General features: G+C 45.2%; 1 protein-coding gene across 2 annotated transcripts in view; it reads left to right on the plus strand.

Moving 5' to 3' along the window:
- SLC14A2 (solute carrier family 14 member 2) overlaps window positions 1-18,419 on the plus strand; it is a 424,969-nt gene that overhangs the window by 382,669 nt on the left and 23,881 nt on the right. Inside the window, exons 7-11 of one of the 2 annotated variants that reach the window (XM_077900638.1) lie at window positions 3,869-4,061; window positions 8,520-8,667; window positions 9,738-9,872; window positions 11,542-11,591; window positions 12,072-16,431. In XM_077900638.1, coding sequence (XP_077756764.1) covers window positions 3,869-4,061; window positions 8,520-8,667; window positions 9,738-9,872; window positions 11,542-11,591; window positions 12,072-12,254 — 709 coding nt within the window. In that variant the 3' untranslated portion in view covers window positions 12,255-16,431. Of the gene's footprint in view, window positions 1-3,868; window positions 4,062-8,519; window positions 8,668-9,737; window positions 9,873-11,541; window positions 11,592-12,071; window positions 16,432-18,419 lie in introns of those variants that run through there. The other variant, XM_077900639.1, reaches the window with a different exon arrangement.

The following is an 18,419-nucleotide window of genomic DNA, read 5'->3' on the forward strand; positions in this document are numbered from 1 at the left end:
CATGAAGAGGTTAAGTAACTTAACCCCAGATCGTATTTTTACAAAGTTTTTGATGATGAACCCAGAGTCTGCAACTATAAAACTCCAGGCTACGTGGGAATCATCTACACCGTGGCCTCAGCAAGGTGATAAAGCTATAAACTCGTTTGTGACAGAATCAGAGCTCTCTTGGAGCAGACTATCGGTAGTGAAAGCATAGAATCTTTGAACAAGAAGCATCAGTTAAGATCTTGCTGTGCAGTCACCTCATTTTGCAAAGGAATAAAAAAGTCAGGAGGAAGGGTCTTGGAAACAAATATTGGTGGAGACCAGAGGCATGCTAGGCCTTAGCTCACCCTGCATCTATGGCCTGTCTGTGGTGCCTGAGGCTTTTATCACTCCTGTGCCCCAGTACCAAAGGACAGGAGCCTGAGGTGTCCCATGTCCTCCAGACCGTGCCCTGCAGTTCTGAGACATGCTGACTCATTTTTAACATCTCTCCTTAGAACATATCTTTCTTCGGTTTCTAGAGTTTCTAAAACCTGTTAGCTTGGGATCCTTGGGTGGCGCAGCGGTTTAGCACCTGCTTTTGGCCGAGGGCGCGATCCTGGAGACCCGGGATCGAATCCCACGTCAGGCTCCTGGTGCATGGAGCCTGCTTCTCCTTCTGCCTATGTCGCTGCCTCTGTGTGTGTGTGTGTGTGTGTGTGTGTGTGTGTGTGTGACTATCATAAATAAATAAAAATTAAAAAATAAATAAATAAATAAATAAATAAATAAAATTTATTATTTTAATAAATAATTTAATTTAATTTAGTTTAAAGTATTGTTGTATTATTTTTTAGGAGTACTTGTAAATGAATTACTACGTTGAGCATTCTGAGCAATTCAAGTTTCTTCTTAGGGTTTCTGTCTTTATGAAACCATTGGGACCAGAAGCTATAGCAGTCATTTCTGTGGAGATTTTTCTCAGTGCCCCCTACCTGCTCCCTTGTAAGGAGTAGCAGACCTTATCTTCATTTGCATCCCTGTGGTTTACAACAACACAGATGAAGCCTCCCAGAAGCTGCATGGCCAGGCTGCAATAGGTGGCAGTGTGTCTCTAGTGTCCCCACCCCCACCCCCACCCCCACTCCCCAGGTTAAAAGACAAAAAACCATCCAGCATCCAACTCTGTGCTGCTGTTTCAGTGTGTTCGCTAATCTATTCATGTAGAACCTAAAACCCGTAAGGTAGGTATTAGGAATGCCATTTTCCAGGTTTATCCAACAAACAAATATTAGCTGAGTGCCTGCTATGTGCAGGGACTATTCTTGTGAACAAGAAATGGCCTCCATCCTCTTAGAGTTTATGTACTTCTTGACAAAGATAGAAATAATGCCCCCCAACTAGTTGAATAAAAAGAACATGTCAAGATTTGATAAAAGCACTGTGAGGAAAGGCAAACAGGGTGAGGGGACAGAGGGTGATTCCAGACATGAGTGGTCAGGGAAGGCCACTTCATAGAGGGCACATTAACGCTTTCACCTAAATGATAAAGGGCAGCTGCTGTCTGGACATCTGGTACAGGATGCTGCAGGCAGAAGCAGTGGCATGTGCAGACCCCAACAAAGGAGTGTCTGTGTTCAGGAAATAAAACCAGAGAGGGGCTTGCCCCCTGTGAACAAAGAGAAGTGGCAGGAAAGGAGGGCAAAAGTAAGTGAGACCTAGATTCCATTTGCTTTGAGGATCCAGTAAGCTTTTTGATTTTATTACAACTGTGATGAGAAGCAGCTAAAGGGTTTTAAGCAAAGATGTGATAGGATAGGGTTTACATTTAAACAAACCACTTGTCTTGCCATGTGGAGAATGGATTTTAGCTGGAGCAAGAGTGGATGCTGGAAGCATCGTCTGGAACTCACAGAGAAATGAGAATGGTCTGTGTAGACACACAGGAAGGTGGTGAGAAGTGGTTGGGCTTGGAATATATTTTAAAGAAGGTGTAGGCAACAAGACTCGCTGGGAGGCTGTGGTGTGCAGGGCGGGTGGGGAGAAAAGAAAATCCAGTAGACTCCTGTAGTTTGCCTGAGCACTTGGTTTGATGGACAAGACTAAGAGAAAAACAGGCTAGTGGTGGGAGACAGGGCACAAATCAAGAGTTCTGTCAGACATAATTATTAGTCTTTAAATTCCAAAGAGATATGTTGACAAAGTAACATCCAAAACTTTGTGATACATTCAAGACTTGGAGGGTAGAAACATATGGAAGATATTTTGTCCATTTAACTAAAGGATATCACTCAGAAAAAGAAGATTAAGAAAGAGAAGACCCAAGGCAGAGCCATAGGATCTTCCAATAGTTAGATGCCTAGCCGAAGAAGGAAAGAACCACAAAGAACAGATGACAAGGAGTGGCTGGAGAAGCGGGAAGAAAAGCTAAGAAAGGGCAGTGTGCTGATAACCCAGACAGAAAGTACGTCAGTCCCATTGGAGCATCCAGCTGTCAAATGAAGGGAGCAGGGAACGGCCATAGATTTGGCAAGATCAATGTCATTGGTGAAGTGGACAGGAGCCACTTCGTGGTATGGGGAGAACACACACCAGATGGGAGTAGGTTCAGGAAAGAAAGGGGTAGGAAAGATTGGGCATAGCCATCTCCTGAGGAGTAATTGCTATGAAGGGGAGCAGAAAAATGGGACAAACTAGCTGAAGGGGACATCGAGTTAGAGGAGGAGAATGTGTACGTTCTTGTTGTAGACTTACAAGAATGATGTAGGGGAAAAGGGGAGACTGAGGCTGCAGGAGTGAAGCCTTAGAGACAGATTGGATCCTGAAGTACAAGAAAAAGAATTGGCCCAATAAAGAAGGAGGGACAGTTTCATTATATGACAAAGGCAGAGAGAAAGTTTGTGGGAGCCGGGCCATTAGAGTGTGTGGAGCTTATGATTGGGAAAAATGAGGCATCTTGCATCTCATCATTTCTATCCTTTTTAATGAAGTCGAGCAAGGTGCTCAACTAAAGGGAAGCAGCTAGTGAAGGTTTGAGGAGAAAGTGAAATGTGAAATAGTTGTCTCAGCAATTTGGAGAGTTAGTCTGCCAGGGCTGTGTGGTAAGTTTTTCAGGCAGTCTTAAATGCCCATTGGACACCCATGGTCATCAAGGTAGACCGGTCCGCCAGATCATGTGACTTCATGTTTTGTCTAGCAGTTTACCAGGTGTGGAAGACGCAGGGTGTCAGGTGTCTGCAGTGGCTAATACCTTCAAGAAAACTAAAGTTCGAGGAGAGTCATTACCTGATGTAGCTCACTCAGCTTGTTAGTATAAGCATTAGGATTTGCACCCAGCTCCATCTGTCTCCAAAATGCATGCTCTTCCTAAGGAAGACGCCAAGAAGAAAGAGGGCACAAACAACTGAAGGCTCCATCTTCATGTGATGACTTCCAGAGTTGCTCAAGGCACTTCAGCTGAATCCAGGACCACGCATTACCTATTTGTGCCATAACAGCCACCTCCTACAAGGCCAGACTTCAAAACGTTATCATAGCCCAGGATACGTACATCTCAATGATATTGATGATGTTGTACATCTCAAAGGCAATGCATGATATTTTCTAAGGATGACATTTTGTTTCGTTTTCTTGGTTTAAGAAATAAGGAAAGATCTAAATTATAAAGTTTACTATTTGAAACAAATTATAATACTTTAAAAAACTTGTTTCTCAAAGATTCACCCCTAAATTGAACACCTTATTCCCAGCCTCAGATAAATGGGCCACTAGAGTCTCCAAGGAGCCAGGAATGGCCATGCCAAGGAGACGGGGACAGTGGGTGGCACTGTGGCCAGAGCTAAAGAGACAATGTAGACCTAAGGATGAGCATGGATTCACCCTTTGTCTCTCTTATCTTCAGCCCACTTCTTTCCAGTGCCTTGAATTCCATCTTCAGTAGGTGGGACCTCCCGGTCTTCACACTTCCCTTCAACATAGCCGTGACCCTGTACCTGGCAGCCACAGGCCATTACAACCTCTTCTTCCCCACGACGCTCGTGCAGCCCATTTCTTCAGTGCCCAATATCACCTGGTCAGAGATGGAGATGTCCTTGGTAAGTGCCCCAATGACAGGTGACCTTGCTTCCACCACACACCTTCTTGATAACCAGCCTGTGGATTACCTAGGTTCCCTGTTTCTCTAGGTGCATCTCCACCAGATGATCGTCATGGGAGAGGATGGGACAGGGAAGGGCTGCTGCCGCCTCCATAGGTTCTTTTACCAAACCCTTATTGAAGACCTGTTATGTGCCGGGAACTTTATCAGACACTAGGAATAAGGGAGTAAGAGGACAACAAGCTGTCTGCCCTTTTGAAGTGTCCACTCCACACAGGGAAACACAGTAAACAAGCTCACAGACAAGTGCTAAATTGATAATACACAATGGTGGGGTTCAGGGAGAATAAGATGGATGGTTGGGGGAAGAGGCAAGACACTAAAATAAGTGTTGAAAATTAGGATTTTGGGGCACCTGGGTGGTTCAGTGGTTGAGCATCTACCTTTGGCTCAGGTCGTGATCCTGGAGTCCCAGAATTGAGTCCCATATTGAGCTTCCAGAGAGGAGCATGCCTCTCCTTCTGCCTGTGTCTCTGCCTCTCTCTCTGTGTCTCCAATGAATAAATTTAAAAATCTTAAAAAAAAAAAAAAAAAAAAAAGAAAAGGAAAGAAAATTAGAATTTTAAAGATATCATCAGTAGAAAATGGGGATGAGTTTTAATGTACTTTCCGTATCAGTGGCTCTCAGGAAGGGGTGATTTTGTCCTCCTGAGAGGGCAAATGTCTGCAGATACATTTTTAATCATCTTAACTGAGGGGAGGGGTGCTACTGGGATCAAGTAGGTAGAAGCCAGAGATGCCGATAAATATCCTACTATGCACAAGACAGCCCTCCCTGTCACAAGAATTATCCAGCCCCAAATGACAATAATACTGAAGTTGAGAAACTCTGCTTTATATCCAACTATCATAAGCGTACATATTCATTTATTCTACTGATGTCTAGACACCAGAGATGAGGCGATATAATAAAAATCTAACATAAGATTACATATATAGAATCGCAACATTTGGCCTTGTTAATGGACAACATAGATTGCCAAGAGCTCACGCTAAGGCAAGCTTGTGACATACCAGACACTGTTCCAAGCCCTTGGCTTCTGAAATCGTTTAACCAACCCTCATAATAGCCCAATGCTGTTAACTTTTACCATTATCCCTGTTCACAAATGACAAAACTAAGGCACAGAGAGGGTTAGCTGACCAGGGTCCAACTGCAGCTTGTGTGCCTGAGCATAAAACCCAGGCGGCCTGATGCAGAGCCCAGGCTGTGACTGCTACCCACTTCGTCCCAGGCAGGACAGGCACCTCCCGGGAGCAACCACACGGAGGCAAAACCCTCTGCTTCTCAGTGCAGTCCACCCCTCCTCTCTGGGTCTCTTTATTAAGTGCTGGAGTATTCTCCACCTTCCTCAGAAATCCATCCCCCTCCATCTTTCACCCATTGGTTCTAGCTCATCTTTTTAGAGTAATTCAGAATATTGTTTCCAGGATTGCCTTTTGAATGCTTGCAGACATAACCTATGTCCTTAATCCTGTTTATGCAGTCTGATTCCTGAGCCCTTACTACCCAGCGAAGCCCATTGTCTACATATTTAAATACCCAGCATGACCCTGCTGCCATGTGCTGAGCTCCAGGGCCACCACTCCCAGGGCGAGGCAGGCAGCACAGGTCCTCCAGGGCTGGCCACACTCGGCTCTGAAGCCATCAGAAAAGGAAAGGCTTCCCTGCCCCTACTGCAGATGCTGCTGCAAAAATTTTGAAGATTTTGTCATTTTAAAGTTTGTCTGGGGCCCAAGGCAGGAGTAGGATTAGAGTCAGGGTTAGGGCCTAAATCCAAGAGGATGGAAAAGACAGTGCCCTGCATTGAAGGGAAAGCCCACCCTCTCAAGTGGAAAACAGCAGTGGGAGCAGGGGTAAAACCCTAACTCTGCTAGGACCCAGAGGGATCCTCATCTGGCAGTTAGGCATATTGTCTTAGGGGCCCAGACCTGCTGTCCCCTCAGGGCAGGGTCCAAGTGACAGCAGCAGGGGCATGTGGCACTGCCAGAGGGAAAGGCCCACGGAGACCCTACCCACCCCCACTATGAGGCTGTGCAGTCCAGCACCAAGGGGAATACGGAAGGGAGATAGCCACGGGCAAGAGATGCTTCTTGTTCATCTTCAAAATAAACAGGGTAGCCCGGGTGGCTCAGCGGTTTAGCGCCACCTTCAGCCCAGGGCCTGATCCTGGAGACCCCGGATCGAGTCCCACATCGGGCTCCCTGCATGGAGACTGCTTCTCCCTCTGCCTGTGTCTCTGCCTCTCTCTCTCTCTCTCTCTCTCTCTGTGTGTCTCTCATGAATAAATAAATAAAATCTTAAAAAATAAATAAACAAACAAACAAACAGAAAGTGGCAGGACGCAAATCCACAGGAGCCCAAGCCCACCGTCTGAGCTCCCCGACATGCCACTACTCCGACACTCGGCTCCTTCTCGTCCCCACCATGCAGATCCCCACACCTCTGATCTCCTTCTCTTTAAACCAACCATGGGAGTGACTTCCTTTTTATTTGTCAGGCCTGTTGTTGTTACTGGAGAACTGTCTGGAATAGAGAGCAGGAAGGGGCCTGGGGCTCAGTAAATTTCCATGCACACCCTACTGCCCTTCACACCTTCCCCACAGGGTGTCGGGAAGGAGGTAGCAGGGAGGGAGGTGGCCACAGGGCCACAGTTCACCAAGCTAAAATATGGATCCAAGCAAAAGAAGCTGCTTTCTGAACACAGACTCCATTCCGTGGCTGCTTGCCCCTCATTCCTCTCGTTCTTAACTGCTTGCACTTCAAACCTGTGTTCCCAGAGGGGAAAGGGGAAGTAAGAACCCCCTCAGCATCCTGCATTCCTGAGACTTGGAGAAGTCATGGAGTATTTACTGAGTAGTCGTCTAGCCAGTTCCCCACATGGAAGCTGGGTTCCCTGAACTGACACCGAGCCTTCTTAGGGCTCCTTTAAATCAGAGGCACCCCACCCTGTCACTCCTGGCAGAAGGCCGTAGGCTCAGGCCCAAATAGTGCCTGGTGATCAAAAGGCCACTCACCCAGAGACAAGGATGGGCAAAGCTTAAAAGCTCTGTGGAATTCCTCAAAACACTATTCTCTAAAGAGATCACACTGACTCCGGAATTAAATCAGTTTGTTAAAAAATTACAAAATTTCTCTCAAGGGAAAATGTGCAATGAACCCCCAACATCTGCAGTAGGTCACATATAACTAACCAAGTGGTCCCTAGAGTCAATGGCATGTTAGAATCTCCTGAGGCCCTGGTCAGGTGCATACCAGTTAAATCACAATGTCTGGGGAGAAACCAGGCATCAATTTTATTTTTTTTAAGGATCTCCAGGTGATTTCAATGTACAGCAAAGTTTGGAAACCCCTGAGCTAAGCAAGACATACTTATTAAGCATCTAATATGTACCCAGACAAAAAGGAGCCTTGCCCTCAAAGAGGTCACATGACCTAGGAATGAAGTAAAGACTGCAGGATTTTAAAGCTAGAAGATCATCTGCTAGGGCAGCCTCCTTATGTTACAGAGGCGGACACCAGAGCCCAGCATGAGGAAGTGACATACCCATCATCAAGCCATGAGCTCATGCAGAGCCCCCTGAAATCTGGAGCCCTCGGCTCCCAGGCCAGTGCTCTCCCTGGCCCGCCAATCTCCCTCCTTTCCCCCTTCCCCTCTTCTATCAGAGCTGGATGGCTCAGCTTGAGCAGAAAAGGGCCATCTGGCCACAAAAGTAACCATCTCCAATTATGCCACCACCAAATGGCTCTCAGGCTCAGGGATGTTGGCTTTGTTCTGTGTTCCACTGTTGCACACATTAACCTTTCTGCTGAATGCTCCCTGAGCAAGGGAAGTGCCTCCTCCTTCCCAGAGCCCCAAAATACCCTAGGGAACACTGAATATACAGCAACCACTTATAGATGAAGGGTCAAATTTTGAGGCTTTAGCCTGGCTTTTGCCACCAATGAGCTGGGTGACCTTGGATTAAATCAATCATCAGAATGGCCTAAAATATTTCCAATATTCCTGGAATACTTGTAGGATTTTAGAAGGTCTAATGGAAATACCTTAGGGCCCCAAAAGCCCCAGGGGCAGTCTAGAGAAGAGGTTATCCTCTGGTCCCCTCAAAGCTTCTCCTCTCTCAGCAGAAGCCATGTGTCCCTCAGAACCACTTGTGTTGGGGGCCCTGCCCTGCTTTGCATGGGGGATGCCAGATGCCTGCTAGGTGGTGGAGTGAGGAGTGATTTGTTCCAGCTGGTGTCCTTCCTCCCAAGTTCTCTTACACGCTGGAGGGTCCCGGCATCCCCCGTTCCAGCCCATTACCCCCACCAGGAATGGCTCAGTCCTGACCCCAAGGCCTGGGCTTTGCATTATGTACCCACGCTCCAGTAACCTGGATTCTGTTGACTTTGCAGCTGCTACAAGCCATTCCCATCGGGGTCGGCCAGGTGTACGGCTGCGACAATCCCTGGACAGGCGGTGTGTTCCTGGTGGCCCTGTTCATCTCCTCGCCACTCATCTGCCTGCATGCAGCCATTGGCTCAATCGTGGGGATGCTAGCAGGTAGGAGAGAGTCCCCCTCTCTGCAGGGAGGACTTTGGAATAATTTTCCTGAGGTCATTTCACCACTGCACATGGCAAATACTCTAGACCTATTATCTTCACTGATGTTTTTGAACACTGTCAAGGATAGGGACTTATTTTTCCCTTTCTTGAGTCTCCGAAGGGAGTAGACTGCAGCAGCAGGATATATGGAGAGACACAAGGGACTGAAGACCTGATTGGCCTGCTAACTGAGCCCCTGGGAGCTGAGCAATGGGAGAAAGGGGAGGGTAATTCAGAGAAGGAGAACAGCAAACCACGGGGTATAAACGATCCAGCACTTCGAAATCTCAAGTAAACTAAAAAAAAAAAAAAAAAAAAATCTCAAAACTTGTGTCGCTATTTAACAAACATGCCTTAATATTTCTCCATGTATGCATAAGTGTGTATATGCATTTATGTCTGTACATGGGACAGTAGAGCCAGAAATTGGAGTTAGGCATGTGGGACTAGGATCCTGTTGGCTCATTTCAATATTTTTCAAAAACATCTTGGAAGCAGAACTTAAAAGATTACTTGAAAATAACTTCGAACTTACCAAAAAATTACAAAAATAAAAATGGGATGCAAAGCACCCATACATTCTTCACCTGATTCACCCACTGTTCACATCCCACCCTCCTGCTATATTATTTCTATATCTCCATGTTTCTACATGTGCACATACATACTTTTCCTCCACCATTGGAAGCAGACCTTTCTTAAATGAAAACGTTCTTGCTAAAAATGCAGTTGCTTTGGCCAAAGGAGTAGGGAAGGCCAAGAATCCCAAAGCCTTGACCTCCCCTCACCCTGGAAGTAGTCATACCCCTGTGTGAAATCTTCAGAACACCATTTGGAAACCACTGCTCTCTTCCTGTTTCCAGCTACTGAAGACATATGCCATTTGTAGAGGCTCCTTTGATGGGAGGGGGGGAGGGACTGGAGGGAGATGGAAGGAGCGAAGCCACCCTGAGACCTGGCACCAGCCACGGGGCGGCTTTTGTGCTGGGACCTGGAACTGCCCAGAAACATCACCCCTTGTCCCACAGCCCTGACGGTGGCCACGCCCTTTGAGATGATCTACATGGGCCTCTGGAGCTACAACTGTGTCCTCTCCTGCATCGCCATCGGGGGCATGTTCTACGCCCTCACCTGGCAGACCCACCTGCTGGCCCTCGTCTGTGGTGGGTATTTGGGGGAAAGCTGGCAGCCAAGTCGTTCTGCTATTCCTTCCTTCCTTCCCTCCCTACTTGATGATGTGAAACCCATGGGGGACCACTGATCGGAACTGAGCAGCAGCAATACAAGGACCTGTGGCTTGGGTCCCAGCACTGGGGTACTTGAGGTGCCTCTTCTGTCAAATAGAGTCACAACCACACTTACTGCTATTACAGCAGTGCTGTAGGTGTACAAGATCACATATGCACTTCCTAATGTGCTAGTGGCAGTGTTCTGATGTAATAACTTTTCATCCCACAACCTTATAGAGCACCGCTGAGTGCCAGGCCCTAGGCTACACATGGGCAAGGCAGTGGTGACCACATCCTCATGAAGCCACATCTGGCACATTAGGAAATGTATAATCACATGATGGTTAAGGCCGTGATGTCTGAAAAGATTGTTGGAAAGACCCAGTGAGATGATGTACCTGGGAACACTGAGGTCTCAGAAAATCATTCCATGGGAGCTTGATTCCCATGGAGCAAATAGCATGCCATCCCAAGGGAAATGGGCTACAGGCCTTATTACAGTGGCAGCCCAGCACCACCTGTGAACTCAATCCTCCCAAGCCCACTAGCAGGCATCGATTGTCGGCCCATTTTACAGGTGAGGGAATGAAGCCCAGAAGGTTCATGAACTTGGTGTAGAACACAGTTATTAAGGGCAGAGGCAAGATTCAAACCCCATCCCCATCTTTTCCACCAGTCTTCCTGCTCTGGAGTTGCTTACAGTCTCTGGAAACAGCAGGACTTTAATAAGCAAAATTAGAGACATGTAATGGACAGAGTACCATCCAGAAGACCTTTTTTGTTGTTTTTCTTCCCCACTCATGTGCGGAGACTGTAAATGACTTCCATGTCCCTTGCATTCCTCTCAGTGGCCAGCAGGGAGACAGTAGACTTGGTAAATATTCTTCGAGTCAAAAGTGCCAGATATTTTGAGGCTAAGATTGTAACTGCCTTTGGCCTTCAGAGAAGTGGCAGATTCTTACGGCTAGAACCATCTGGGAAGGCTTCGGGCGGAGCATGGGGTTTATCTCAACACCTCCAGGGTGGGGATGGCTGGGAAGGGGCAGGAGAAGTTTTTCTGGACACAGAACAGAAAGAACAAAGGTAAAGGGGCAGAAGGAGCTTGTTCAGAGGCACAGGGGTGTGGATGAGCCCCCCTAACTGTCCTGGGGGTCACATCCTAGGGTGAACTCAGATGCCTGGCTCGTAAAGACAAGCTCATGGACCAGTAAGGTCCAGCGGGGTCTATCGTGGCTGCTTAGAATCTTGGACAGGAGGAGACTTGTTGGGGGCTCATGTAGTCTGACCCCTCACCCCCCAGACAGACTCTCCCCAAGGTCAGTATGGACAAACAGAAGATGCTTACTGAGCCCTGACTCTGTGCATGAAAGTGGGGAAGGGAGAGAAGGCTTTAACCTCTGCCCTGGGAACACCATCTGGTGGGAGAGTGGCTACACCTACCTGCAAAGATAACCACCATGGTGGTTATGTCCAACAAATAGGCCAGATGTCAGGGTATGGTGCAGACATGGAAGCTGCTAGAGACAGGATGGGACCCCTGCCCTTGGGGAGAGGTGGAGGCAGACCCTGGGAAGCTGACTCTATGGTGCTTGTTTTTCCACAGCCCTGTTCTGTGCATACATGGGAGCAGCCCTCTCCAACATAATGTCAGTGGTAAGTTTGGATTCTCCTGAACATGCCACTCCCCAGCCAGGGCTTGAGGACATTTGCAGTTTGTGGAAGAATCCTGAGTGTGTTACGGTAGCTAGTCAATGTCTTTGTCAAGGTTTATCGAGGGTTTGCCCAGAGAAGGACTGGCAGTTGTATTTGTGTTCCCCTGGCTGTGTGTGTGTGTGCCAAAGAGTGATACAACAAGCAGTGGAGAACCTAGATGGGCAGATGGAGGTGTTTGTGTGTGGCTAGATGTGGGAAATCATCCCAAGGCTGAAGTTCAGCTCCATCATTAAAAGATTCTGATTGTGTCCAAAGGTACCAACATCTCAAATGCCTAGATCAGCTACTCTGATGTTATGAACCCCAAAATCAATGTCATCACTAGGGAAGGATCCCCATCCTCAACTCCTACCCCATCCTTCTCCCCCAGGGTCCCTAAAGCCTAGGACCACTTTCAGACCCCAGTGCTACTTCTTCCAGGTTGGTGTGCCACCAGGCACCTGGGCCTTCTGCCTCTCTACCCTCATCTTCCTGCTCCTGACAACCAACAACCCAGCCATCTACAAGCTCCCGCTCAGCAAAGTCACCTACCCAGAGGCCAACCGCATCTACTACCTGAAAATGAAGAGCAGTGAAGAAGAGAAGTCCCCCAGCGGTGACTAGCCAGAAATGCTCTTTGCCTGGACCTGGTGTCTGCTCCCTGTGGTCTCAGCTCTGGGTCAATCTGCCGCAGCACTCACCTCTTGTGCCTCTCCTTGCACCTGTGTAGAACCAGACACACCTGTACCTCCCTTCCCCAATGCCGGTTTCTCTCTCTGCCCAAATAGCCACAACTATCCATACATGACATTAGAGGAAGTTGGTATGAGCTTGCCAGAGTTTTCAGAAGTAAGGCATGTGCTTTACATGTCATTGTCTTAAAAACATTTCTATTTAGTCTTTTGGAAAGATGATTACAAGATGATCTTTGAGCATGTTTAACTGAATAATAGATGCTGTAAAACTGAACTTGCTAAGTGGTTCCCAGGTGGACACAGAGTAGGTGAAAATTCAGGGGACACACGCAAAGAATTGAAGGTGCATCAGTGCACTGAGCTAATGGCTGATGAGCACACCCAGCTTTACATAAAAGAGAGGAATTTCACACGGATAGAGTTTTAAAGTCCAAACAGGAACAATCAGGGCACTGGGGTGTCTAAATAGGAAGTCTCACACATTCAGTGGAGACAGTGGTCAGAGGAAGGGCAAGCTGATATCTTCTAGCAGGAAGCAATTAATAAAAGTTAGATTCTGTATCTGACTTTTACTATAAAGGATAAAGTGGTGAAGGATAAGCCTTTCTCAGCATAAGTCAAACCAGCAACTTTGAGCAGAGATCCTGGTTGAAAAAAGTATCTGAGCTCAGAGGGTGAAAAGCTGGGGCAATTTATCTCATTTTCCTGTTTGCTTGTGGGTGTTGGAAGTTTTATGAGGGCTGTGATACTTAAAACAAATGGTTAGCCTGAGTAGAAGGACAAACTGTGATCCACGAAGTTCATAATTTGACTTCCCAATTACATCATTAGCCTACATTGTCTTTATTTATATGTATTATCAGGGCTCAGCAAACTTTTTCTGGAAAGGGTCAAATAGTAAATAGTTTTGGTTCTGGAGGCCTTACTGTGTCTTTAGCAAAGACTCACCTGCATCATTGGAGCATGACACAGCCTTAGACATGAGCATGGTTGTGTTCCAAGAAGACTTTATTAAACAAGCAAAACCTGTATTTGGCCCACAAGCCTGAGTTTGCCAGTACCTGATGTGGATGCTCCCCATGAGAATGATCAGGAGCTCGTGAGCAGAGGGCAGGCCCAAAAAGATGACACCAAGTTCTTTACCACAGACACTCACATAGCCTTTCTTTGCTGGGTTATAGTGGAAGATTTTTAGGAAAGTGAGATTAGTATGATGGGATCAGAAAAGTCTGCTCTGAGGCTCTTTGACAGACCCAGCATACAATGGGCTACACCAGGCCCTCCTTCCACAGTAATGTCTGGGAACCACCCCTCCTCTGTCCCCTCACTCTGTTTTCACCTCTGCCAGCAGATGCACACCAGGAGAGGAAGAGAAAACTGACCTTTGGTGCAGGAGTTTCCAGCAGGAAGAGCAGGGAGGCTCCTAGAATCCCAGGCTTGAAGGGGAGCTTTGAAGGCCAGATGGTCCTGCCCTTCTGGGATTCATGAATCCCTCTCTACAGAGGACAGAGGCTTCAGTTCCCTACTGGGCTTCCAGACAGGGCTCAATTACCCAAAAGGGAGGGGGACCCCCCAAATAGTCTAACGAGAGATAACAGAACCAGATAACCCCATTCATTCATTCGTTACGGACAAACTGTGCCCAGAAATCTGCTTTCCTTTCCTTCAAGCCCATGAGACGCTCCACCCCAAGAATGGGATCTGATGGGAGCTGGGTTTTAACCCTGCTTTATATTGGATTTCCAGGACAGGAAAACTATTTGGATATAAAAAAATCCTTTCAGTTCACTTAGACCAGATTCTCTCTCTCCCTTCCTTTCCTGCCCCACGTCTCTGTTGCTGACAAGGTCACAGCTATCTTGGTTGCTTTTTTTCTCCCACATCCCTGCTTCCACCCCCATAGAAATTAAATGTTAAACTGCTTTGCCAGCTGCCAAATTCATGTGAGGAAAAATGGGTAAGAGCTAAGTGATTCAGAAGAAGGAAAAAGCACGTCCAGCAAGTCTGGAAACACCACTGGGCCTTAGAAATTCTGTAATACACTATGATCCAGATGACCAGATATTTATGTAGAAATAGGAAAATATCTACTCATTTGAAATAAGAAAGAACTGCCTGGATGAAGTATTACTAATCACTGAATTCACTTGCCAAGAGATGTCGTCTAGGAATAATGAAATGTTTAAAAAAAAAATCTTTTGTGACTAAGAGGCAGAAAATTGATGGTATTTCCCAAATGTGGTCAAATAAGCTCCTCCTGGAGCAGAACAAATCTTATTAAGCCAGTCTGGCAGGCAGATGCTGCATCTCTCTTGTGGGCATGGAGAAGGGTGGGGCAGAAATGCAAATCCCCACTCCTCTAAGAAAAGTCTGCCCCTCGCAGGTCACCCTGCCCAGTGGCCGTGAAGAGATGCCCAGAGGTCCTCTGAAGTTGCCCAAATAGTGATAGGAGGTTTGGAGAGCTCTCTGGAGTGACCCTGTCCTGCCTTGACCAGCACCTTCCCATCCCACTGATGAGTAGGATGGATCAGTAGGGGGGCAGAGGCCTTAACCACAGAGACACCACCGACGAGAGATTGCACAGGAGTGAGTCGCCAGGATAGAAGGGAGGAGAGCTTTGGGGGCCGCATCCAATCCATTGGATTACCCCCAATGGGGCAATCGCCCCAAACTCCAGACAGCAGCTTTTAGGTAGCCACATAGTAGTGAACACAAATATGGCTGAACATAAAGTCATTACAGAGAATAGGAACGTATGTTGGGCAGCAGGGGCAGTGGAGGAGGTGCTGCCCAAAACTGTCCCTAACACACGCCCCTCTCCCTCTCTCCACTGTCCCTTCCCCAGATCTTCTCATCTCCTCCTTCTGACCTCATCATCTCGCCCCTCCTCTGCTGCCATTTCCATCTGCTTTCTTCCCCAGCAGACGAGGGCTGCTGTCTCCCATGAAAGTCTTGTCCTGCTGTACTTTTAAATCTTCCATCTTGACTCGTCTTTTAATTTCTCTGATAACCGACATAGTTGAGTTTTCTACTTTCTCTTGGTCAAACTTCAGAGTTTGTTTGCGAGGGAATAACCTGTTTTCTTTAGATTTACAACACTGTTGCCATGCTCTTACTCATTAGTCTCTCTTACCATGATTTCAATCTCTCCTGTATGTATGGCTGTACCTTTCCAATCTTACGGAAACTTGCTCTTTCTTTTACTTAATCAAGTTCATGATTTTTAAAAATTTTATTTGAATTCAGGGGATCCCTGGTGTCTAGTGCCTCCCTTCGGCCCAAGGTGTAATCCTGGAGTCCTGGGATGGAGTCCCACGTCGGGCTCCCTGCATGGAGCCTGCTTCTCCCTCTGCCTGTATCTCTGCCTCTCTCTGTGTGTGTCTCTCATGAATAAATAAATAAAATGTTTAAAAAATAATAATAATTTTATTTGAATTCAGTTTGCCAACATAAAGTATAACACCCAGTGCTCACCTCATCATTGTGATAGGTTTTTATTGACTTTTTCAAAGAAGCAGTCTGAGATTTATTTGCCCTATCTCCAGTTCTGGTTTGTTTTCTATTTTGTTGATTTTTTTTCCTGTTTTTTCCTATTTTTTCAAATTTAAATGTTCCTTTTTCCTAATGTTTTAAAATTAATGTGCAATTTCTTCATTTTAGATCTTTCTCCTTTAACAACAAAGGCATTTTTTAAGCTATTAATTTTCCTCTGAGTATAGCTATAGCTGTGTACTGTAGTTTTGGGAATAAAGTATTCTACTTTGATCAGTTTTGAATAGTTTGTAATTTTAGTTTTGATTTCTCTTTGATCTGAAAATTATTTAAGAATGATTTCTTAATTCCTAGCACTTGGGACTTTTTATATTTTTTTAACTTTCTATACTAGTTTTACTAGATTATGAGTAGAGGGGATGGCCTGTAAAACCTCTATTTTAAAATTATATGAATTCTTATTTGTAGCCAAGTACTTGGTTGATTTTGGAGATGCAAAATGCAAATTTTTTATTTGAAGGAAATACATATTAAATTGATTTATTAATTGCATCATTTAATTTTTCTATGTGCTTATTTATTTTTTGTCTATGGGATCTTAATTCTGAAAAGGGTTTATTAAAACTCAACTGTGGGGCACCTGGGTGACCCAATTGGTTAAGTGTCTCTTAATCTCAGCTCAGGTCTTGATCTCAGGGTCATGAGTTCAAGTGCCACATTGGGCTCCACACTGGTATGAAGACTACCAAAAAAAGAAAAAAGAAAAAATTTTCAATTAAAATTATATAGTTTCATGAAACTCTCTTTGCATTTTTATAACATTTGTCTCATATATTTATCAGCTGCGTTGTTTGGTGCCTATGGGAAATGAGTCATTAATTTTTCATAAATGTTCTCTTTCACTATTTCTACACTGCCAATTTTTATCCTCATTCATGCTTTTAACCTCATTCCAACTTATCTAGCATTAGTGTTGCCATACCTACTTTCTTCCTAGTGTTTTCTTATCCCTTTGTTTCAACATTGATCATTTTCTTTTAACTTCTTAAGAAGAGCATTTAGCAATGTTTTATATTTAACCTAATCTTAGTGTATCTGTAATTTAATAAGATAGTTTAACCTCTTCCTATTTAGTATAACCATCAATATGTATGTTTTACCTCTTCCACCGTACTTTTTTTTTTTTTTTACTATTTGTTGGTTATGACTGCTTTGTTTTTACTTTCCTCATTTTGCAAGTTTGATCCTGTTGCTATCTTTTTCTTTGTTCATTTGGAAGGTCTACTTTTCCATTTCCCTAGATGTTCCTACTTCTTTCCCAACACTCATGATCAAAAGTATATTTCTCTATTATATAAAAACAAGATGCCAGATAGTTTACCCTGACAAGAGTTGCCATTCTCTGATGGTCCTTCCCCAACCCTAAATAACTAAAACCCTTATACCACTTTCACTATTCTGCTCCCTGAAGCCCCCATTCTTATAACACTTTTACTTCTCTAGTATCACCCACCTCTGGATCTTGCTGAGATCATTTATTTCCCTTGCCTCTTATTTGTGCAAGAATCCTTACTTTGCCCCTATGTACCACATTCCCAGTAATTCTATCATTGTCCATTTGGAGTTTACAATATATAGTGAACATGTTACTTTCTATCACTGTTTCCTCTATTCTTCACCTTTCCCTGGTTTGTGATCTCTGCTCTGATTCATTTATTACTTGTTTAGAGCTCTTGCTTGAGAATTGAGTATTTTGTTCAAATACTAGATGAGAGAATATGGATGACATGTTCTTTGAGGCTGCACATCCACAAAGTTTCTTTCCCTTGCAAAAGAATGGCATTTTGGCTGGTGATCCTTCCTTGAGCCACAGCCTTTTCTTCAGCTGTCTATAGCCATTGTCCTTCCATTTTCTGGCTTCCAGATGTTACAAATTTAAAAATCTGATGTCAATCTCATTCTTTTTCCTCTGTAAGTAACCTATTCTTTCTAAAAGATCATAAGATTCTCTCCTTATCAGTAGATTTCAGGAATTTTATTAAGTCAAGCCTAAGAGTGTGTCTTGTCTCATCAGTCCTGCCTTTCAATCCACAATGTCAAGTCCTTCTTTAGCTCAGCAGCTTTTCTTCTAACATTTGTCTGATTATTGCCCTTTCTCCATCTTTTCCTTCTATCTCTGGAATGCCTATTATCCACGTGTTTAGTCTCCTTGAGCTCTGCACCAAGTTGCTTATCTCCTTCACAATTTTCACCATTTGTATTTTTGCTTTGCTTTCAGATATTTCTTCCATTTGATCTTCTAGGCCACCAATTCAGATCCCTACAGTAACCTTTCTTTTCTTTTTTTTTTTTTTTTAAAGATTTTATTTATTTATTCATGATAGTCACACAGAGAGAGACAGAGAGGCAGAGACACAGGTAGAGGGAGAAGCAGGCTCCATGCAGGGAGCCTGACGTGGGATTCGATCCCGGGTCTCCAGGATCACGCCCCGGGCCAAAGGCAGGCGCCAAACCGCTGCGCCACCCAGGGATCCCCCTTTCTTTTCTTCAATTCAAGAAATAAGTTGAATTCTTCAGTTCAAAAATCATGTGTTTCATTTCA

This window comes from Canis aureus, chromosome 6, assembly GCF_053574225.1.
Source record: "Canis aureus isolate CA01 chromosome 6, VMU_Caureus_v.1.0, whole genome shotgun sequence".
Lineage (NCBI taxonomy): Eukaryota > Metazoa > Chordata > Mammalia > Carnivora > Canidae > Canis > Canis aureus.